Below are 7546 nucleotides of genomic sequence, written 5' to 3'. Positions count from 1 at the left end.
GACCTGACTTATAGTGATTCCTCCTTGGGTTTCTGAGGCGGTATCACTACAGAAGTAGATTGCCCCATCTTCCTTCTGAAGAGTGGCTGGTGGGTTTGAACTGTCAACCTTCTGGTTAGCAAAGTGCCTTAGGCACTATGCTACCAGAGCTTGGGGTTTTTTGTTTTTTTTTTTCTACATATTGACATTTTTATTAATACAGCTGAATCTGATCAAATCTAACCACAGGCACATTGACTACTTCCTTTAGTGAGTAGTCCTTGGGTGAAAGAAGAGGGAAAAATTAAATCTATATCACTGAAAATAGCTATGAAAAGCAGCCGTACTGGTTTACAACATAAAAAGTCTTTCTCTTCCTCAAATAAAGGTTCTAAGGTAAGTCCAAAGTTCCTTAGAATGAAAAAATACACCTTCTGAAACAATGACCCCGTGGACTGCAAGGGACACTCAGTTTCACAGGAAAGTACGGTCACTGAGAAGAAAAGAGAGCCTTCACGAAAATACACTTTTATGAAAAATTACAACAAGCCCTTCACTTCGGTTGCTTTTAGCTATTTCATCAAACAGCAGAGAGAATCTGGATACAGTGTGTGATAAAACTTAGAAAAGTTTCTTTTTCCAAAACACAAACTTCTAACTCTTTTCCTCCTGCATCTCCTTCCACTCTGTCTTCACTGGGCTGAGGAGACGGTGAGCTCTTCTAGATGTTCCGTTAGATGCGCGAGCTGGGTAGGCTTGGAGCCAATCGGACTCTCTAGGTAGGTGGTACCTGCACAGGGTTTTCCCGTCACTGGATCTATGACTCTTCCAACCTTGAAAACGATCTCGGCCAGTTCGTGCTTCACGTGCTTGGAGCGTGGCGCAGGTAAGGCTTTGAGCAGCACAATGTCCCCGACCGTGCACTGCTGAAGGGCATCGTGAGCAAAGTAGGTCTTTCGCTTATTGTAATACTTTAGTAAGTACGGATCCAGAACAAGCCTGGTCACTCTCACTTTGGCAGTTTTTTGCATTGCTGTCCCAATCACCTTCCCCACGATCCATTTGGCACAGACGGATGAACGCACTACTGACATTGTGTGGCTTCGACCACCTCTGACAACAGCTGTCTGGAGACCCCACCAATCCCTCAGCCCAAACTTTTTTTGGTTTTAATCTTCACAAAAGTTATCATCACTCTCTGACTCAGTGTTGCTGATGAAGGAGACCACCACAGACACCTCATGTGAAGAGTTTGGCAGATACCTAGAATGGAACTGGAAGCATACATGTGTCATCATTTCTATTTATTTATTTACTTAAGAGTGCAAACAAAGTCCCTTTCTTGTTAGATTCAGTTGCTTAATCCACTGAGCCACACAGCTCTAGGAAAATGAGACCACAGAAGGCCAATTATACGTTCAAACACATGGATCCTCCTGCCATCAACACAACATTGCCCCTGACTTCCCAAGCCTGAAAGAGAGACAAAACATTCTGTAATTGGAGATTGCCTTGAAGTAGTTTTAATTTGATTAGTCATATCCCACAAGGCTACCCTAGTATATAGAGATTATGGACAATTAATGCCGTGATCAATTAGATCTAAATTGTTAGTCCATTAAGATGCACTAGCACAAACTCTGGTTTTCAAAGACTTTTTCTCTAATCCTCTTGTGCTAATGTTCCTAATGATGGCAGATAAAAACCCTTCCATGACTCTCATATTATGGCATGCATTTGGGCACACCCACTTGATTTTGTTATTTAGGAATTTGCAGCCAGATATCCTAAGGATAAATAAAGTTTTAAAAAACCTTTGCAAGTGCACTTTCTTTCTATCACCATTCATAAAAATCATAAAACCAATAAAAATAATCATTAGAATGGTTTAGCAATCTAGAGCATGCAGACCAGGTGTACTGTAAAGGGCCTATCATCTCTGGACAAATTAGCTACAAATGTCCTCAGATGGATTTGTAAAAGCTTTAGAATAGTGTCTTCAAAGGGCACTTGCACTTTAAAGATATGAAGTGAGAAATAGCGATGAAGAAAAATCCTGACTTCAAACTGCACATTATCCTCCCCACTGCCTCTCTCTCTCTCTCTTTTTTTTTTTTTTTTGGTAAAAAATCCATTATAAAAAATATGGTGGAGGAAGTTTTGAGAACATGTTTCTGATGGTCTCTGTTCAGGTCTTGTATATCCCTTCAGGGCAGGAATGTCTCAGTTATTCTGTCTCCTTTGCACGTGTGCTCATGTACTATACTTTATCCATCCAGTTTTCCAAGCTTTCAAGGTACAAGTCATACGCTACCTTTTCCAAGTTTCCACGTTCAACCCAGAAAATGGACCTCTGAATTCCTATAAGGAAAAAAGCCTGCAGATCTGCTTCTGAAAAACAATCCATTGAAAACTTTCTGAAGAACAGTTCTACCCTGACCCAGATGGGGTTGCTATGAGTCAGAACTGACTTGATGGCAAGTAGTAATATATATAACTACATACGTATATATGTGCTAGTGCAGTGCAGTGAATTACTTAATATGGGTCTTCTAGCCATGGTCTGTTTCTTTTTTGCATATGGATTTTTTGTTTCTTTGTTTGTTGTTTTATTGTGATTTGGGTGAAAGTTTACAGAGCAAATTCACTTTCCATACAGCAGCTCATGTATACTTTGTCTCATGACATTGACCACAATTTACCCCAACAGCTCCCACCTACTTCCTCCGGATAGTTACCTCTTCCCTGTGTCCATTCCTCCATGCACTCCAGCCCCCTGAGCTGTCTCCCTGTGCATAAACAGCCCTTCTTTCTCACATGATTATTCTCTCCAAGGAGTGTATCTACCTTGCTTAAATGTTCAACTCATATGCCTGTCTTTTGTTTGGCTGGAAGTCATAAGTGTAGGTTCAATTCCAGACCTGAAGGGCAGCCAGGGGCCACAGTCCCAGTGGTTTCACCAGGCTCTATCAGACCAGCAAACCTAGACATGGTCTTTGTGACACCCACCAGAGAACTAGGTGGGATTATGCAAATGTAAGGTGCTGGTGGCCCACCAAGGGGATTACATAGCTTGTTAATGATGTAAATAAGGTACCTGGAATCTTTGTTGGAGTGGGACCATGGAATAAGGTGTATGGAACCCTAACATGGGGATTGGTCAGTTTTGCCATCTCTCTAGGCTTAAAATGAGCCATCCTAGAGGCAGGAAAGGGGGGATTTCACTACCATCAAGAAAGAAGAACCAGGAGTAGAGCACATCCTTGGACCCAAGATCCTGGCAGAGAGACAGCAGAAAGAGTTGGCAGCAGCAGAGCCAGCAGAACTAAGAGACTGGGATGAGATGGAGCAGTGGGCTCTCTAGCCTACAAACTGAGAAAGCTGAATGCCTTCAGGTCAAAGTCTTGCTAGTGAAGTACAGTGCTTCTCTGAGCACCTGTACATAGAGCTAAAAGAGCTTTGTAACACTTGTCTGAGCAGAATAGAGGCTGGGCCAAGGGGCTGAGGGCCAGAGAAAGGAATGTCTATAGGCATGGTTGAGGGAAGGCTGTCCTATTGAAGAATTGTATAGTGAGTGTTCCTGAACCTGAACTGTAACCTATAACTTCCCTAACAAACTCCATAATTATGAGTATTGTCTGTGAGCTGTGTGCACCCATTGCAATGAATTATGGAATCCAGGAGAGAAATAGTGAGTTCTGTGGGAAGGGTGGTTTGTGTCAGAATTGGCAAAAGAGTTGGAAGGTGGTGATGTGTCTGACCTCTACCTCATAGGATTCACCTTTGGGCTGCTGACGATAGTCATCTTGATTCTCTTTCTCCTTTGTGAAGCAAGAGGAGATCAGATGCTGCTGCCTCATGCTGTTTTTGCAGTACATTCATGTATATGTATATGTTGTTGTTGTTATGTACTGTAGAGTTGGACCCGACTCATAGTGACCCCTCCTTGGGATTCTGAGGTGGTATCACTACAGAAGTAGATTGCCCAACCTTCCTTCCGAAGAGTGGCTGGTGGGTTTGAACCATCAGCCTTCTGGTTAGTAGTCAATGCCTTAGGCATTATGCTACCAGAGCTGCTGTATATGGATAAAGGTAAATGTTTATATATATGTGTCCTATAGTTGTTATTTTTCTCATGTCTTAGTTCATTTGCTCTCCTGAAGGGTAATAAACATGCTGTGAACTCTTCCACTGTCCATAGTACTTGGCATGGTTTCCTGAGCTCAGAAGGTACAAATAAACATTCATAGAATTTATAATTGGCTTACTAAACTCTTTCTTATAACTTGACTCTCACGGCCTTTAGAAGATTACATAAATTCTCTTCATTATTTTTCCTTAGTAACAATGGTCTTAATTTGAGTTTCATTGAGATTTAAACTTGTGACCTCTGACATATCAGCTAAGCATTTGGTTGCTCACTCAAGCTCACTGTAGGAGAGGTACCACACTCTAGAATAACAATGATGCTTTCTAAAGTTGTAATAAAAAATGGGAAATGGATTGTGGTGATGATTGTACAACACGATGATTAATGTCACTGAATTGTCCATGAAAAAATGCTGAAATCACAAATGTTTTGTTATATATATATATATGGCAACAAGAGTACACATTTAAGAATACACTCTTAGGTATGAGTTGATTTAAAGAAATTTACATAAACCCTTTGATACTTCATGAAATCTTATTATCAGGGCCAAAGCCTATGAATGTAAAATGTATATTTTGATGAAGTAGAAAACAAAAGATTCTCAGGGAATAATTTATGTTTTGTTACACATTGTATGAGACCAAAATGATTGTTTTTAGTGGCAACTGTACATCAATGAAACAAACCCAACAGCAAAGAGATTGAAGGTAATGGAAGATAGAAAGGTTGTTTGGCCATGGCTGTGATAGCATCCAAAATTTCTCTTTCCAGGTTCAAGAATATGCTTCTATTTGTTGTTGTTGGTGTTATATGCCATCGAGTCAGACCTGACTCATAGCCACCCCTCCTTGGGTTTCTGAGGCAGTATCACTATGAAAGTAGATTGCCCAACCTTACTTCCAAGGAGTGGCTGGTGGGTTTGAACCGCCAGCCTTCTGGTTAGCAGTCAAGTGCCTTAGGCACTACGCCACCAGAGCTCCTCTTCTATTTGATAGTGAATGCTTAATGAATGTTAACAATGATCATATGAATTACCTGAAGGGATCACCAACATGAGAGCAAGAGCAGCTTCAGACTAAAATCATAAGATCAGAATCTGGTTTATTATCTTTGTGAAATAAAGTAATACTTCCTTTTTAGTTTGACATATTTATAATAATCTAAGTGTGCATTGGAGTCCCTAGGTGATGCAAACAGTTACTGTGACCAGCTGCTAATGAAAGTCTAGAGGTTCTGATCTACTCATAGATGCCTTGTACGAAAGGCCTGGTGATCTCCTGATGAAACATTAGTCATTGAAAACCTATGGAGCACAGTTCTACGCTGACACACATAGGGTCACCATGAGTCAGAGCTGACTTGATGGCAACTGGTGTCTTATTACTGCAATACACTAGGGGAGGGAGACAAGCAGCAACCCCGATGAACCCACAACACAAGTCAAGAGGGAGGGATACTGGTTCAGAAAGAAAGATGTACCAGAAGAGAAGAATGCTGTGAAAGACACCAAAAGGAGGCCTGCATTGTACTCCTGACTTTGCCATGATATCTGGGTTGATATCACTCCAGTTAGAAGCCTTGACAGTACATTGGTTCAGCACTTGACCGTTAACCAAAAGGTCAGTTGTTTGAACCCATCAGCCACTCCATGGAAAAAAAACATGTGGCAGTCTGCTTTTGTAAAGATTTATAGCCTTGGACACCTGATGCAGCCATACTATAGGGTCACTATGAGTCTGAATTGACTCAATGTCACACAACAACATCACTCCACTTATTGTAGATTCTGTTTCCAAAATTCTGAAGTCTAAAGATAAATGACCAAAAGGAAGTTAAAGATAAAGTTAATGGGGAGGAATTATGAAAGATTTTGAGTTTACAAGAACCTTAGTAATAAGGTGGGTAGTTCAGGGGCCAGCAAACTTTTTCTGTAAAGAACCAGATGGTAAATATTTCTGGCTTTTGGGGCCATACAATCTCTGTTACAACTACTCAACTGCGCTGTTTTAGCGCGAAAGCAGCCATAGACAACACATAAACGAGCAGGCGTGGCTGTGTTCCAAGAGCATGTTATTTATGGCACTGAAATTTGAATTTCTTATAATTTTCACATGTCACAAAATATTCTTCTTTTGATCTTTTTTCAACTAATTAAAAATGTAAAAGCCGTTCTTCACTCACAGCCTGCACTAAACAAGGTGGATTTGCCTGCAGGCTGTAGTTTACCAACCCCTGGCCTCCTCCAATGTCCTCATTGTACAAATGAGACGACTGAAGTCCAGATGGGGAATGGCTTGCCTGAGTTCATACAGAAAGTGTTACGGCCAGTTCATCTTCTGACCAGACCTTGCTCTTTCCATTTCATTTTGAGAAAGAAAAAAGGAAAGCGGAAGAGTGTATTATTAAGAGAACAGGGTATTGGACTGTTGACATAGAAAACGTTGGATTGGAGCATAATTGTACATTCCAGGAAGTATTTGGGGTTATGGACATTCCAGAGAGTAATTAATTGGGTGTTCGTCTGATGAGGTAAATATTCACTTTGATAGGAGCTCTCAGCCACAAGAGCAGTCAGATTCGAAGAATTAGTCAACTTCATTGAGACCATGAAAATCTTTCAGCATAAAAACCTACATATATATTGCCAAGCACATATCAAATGTATTCTTCCTCTGTGAAAAACCCTCGACTTTGCCTCCTGAAAATAAGATTTCATAACTTATCAAATAGTTATATGCAATTCTCTCTAATTTTATGTGAATTCCTCTAATATTAAGTCCTATCTAGTGTTTGTTTTTAAACATTTACTCAATTATCATCTTAGAGAGCATTGCTCTCATCCATAGCTTTGGATGGGATATTTTTCTAATTCCTAAACTTTTTTGGAAAACTAGGGATAAAAAGTTACCCAATAGTGTGTGACTCAACAAGATTTTGGGAAGAGTAATGCTGGCTTGGTTTACTGTGGCTGTTAGGTGATGTTGAGTTGAGTTTTGACTCATAGAGACTCCATGTGACAGAGTAGAGTCGTCCCTTAGGGTTTCCTAGACTGTAATTATTTATAAGAGCAGATTGCCAGGTCTTCCTCCCACAGAGCTGCTGCGTGAGTTCAAACCATCCACATTCCAGTTAGCAGCCAAGTGGTTAACCCCTGAACCACCAAGATTCCTTGTGTCTTCAACTATTCCTTATTCAACCAACCCAGGCAGAACAGAAGCTGTTCCTCTAAGGCACCTTAGGTCACACATTGTACATTTCTTAGTCATGTGGGTGCATTCCTCACCATCAAGGGCATATAGTGCTGTCGTTGCCATTTTACAGATGAGGAAATTGAATGTCAAGGGCATGAAGTCTATTTTGTAGTTAGTGCCAGACTTGGGAAGGAATAATGGTGAAGAGGATTCTAATTTCCAT

At 40.7% G+C, this 7546-nt stretch overlaps 1 protein-coding gene across 1 annotated transcript; it reads right to left on the bottom strand.

Annotated features, from left to right (window-relative positions):
• Window positions 1-671: 671 nt before the first annotated feature.
• On the bottom strand, window positions 672-1073 carry LOC103192533 (28S ribosomal protein S17, mitochondrial-like). The gene has a single exon (XM_042780246.1). The coding sequence runs from the start codon at window positions 1071-1073 to the stop codon at window positions 672-674; it is 402 nt and encodes a 133-aa protein (XP_042636180.1).
• Between the last annotated feature and the right edge of the window lie 6473 nt (window positions 1074-7546).

This window comes from Orycteropus afer, unplaced genomic scaffold, assembly GCF_000298275.1.
Source record: "Orycteropus afer afer isolate SDZICR_OR568_19922 unplaced genomic scaffold, OryAfe1.0 scaffold00029, whole genome shotgun sequence".
Classification (NCBI taxonomy): Eukaryota; Metazoa; Chordata; class Mammalia; order Tubulidentata; family Orycteropodidae; genus Orycteropus; species Orycteropus afer.
The sequence above is the reverse complement of the archived record's forward strand: the minus strand, read 5'-3'. Positions and strand labels throughout refer to the sequence as shown.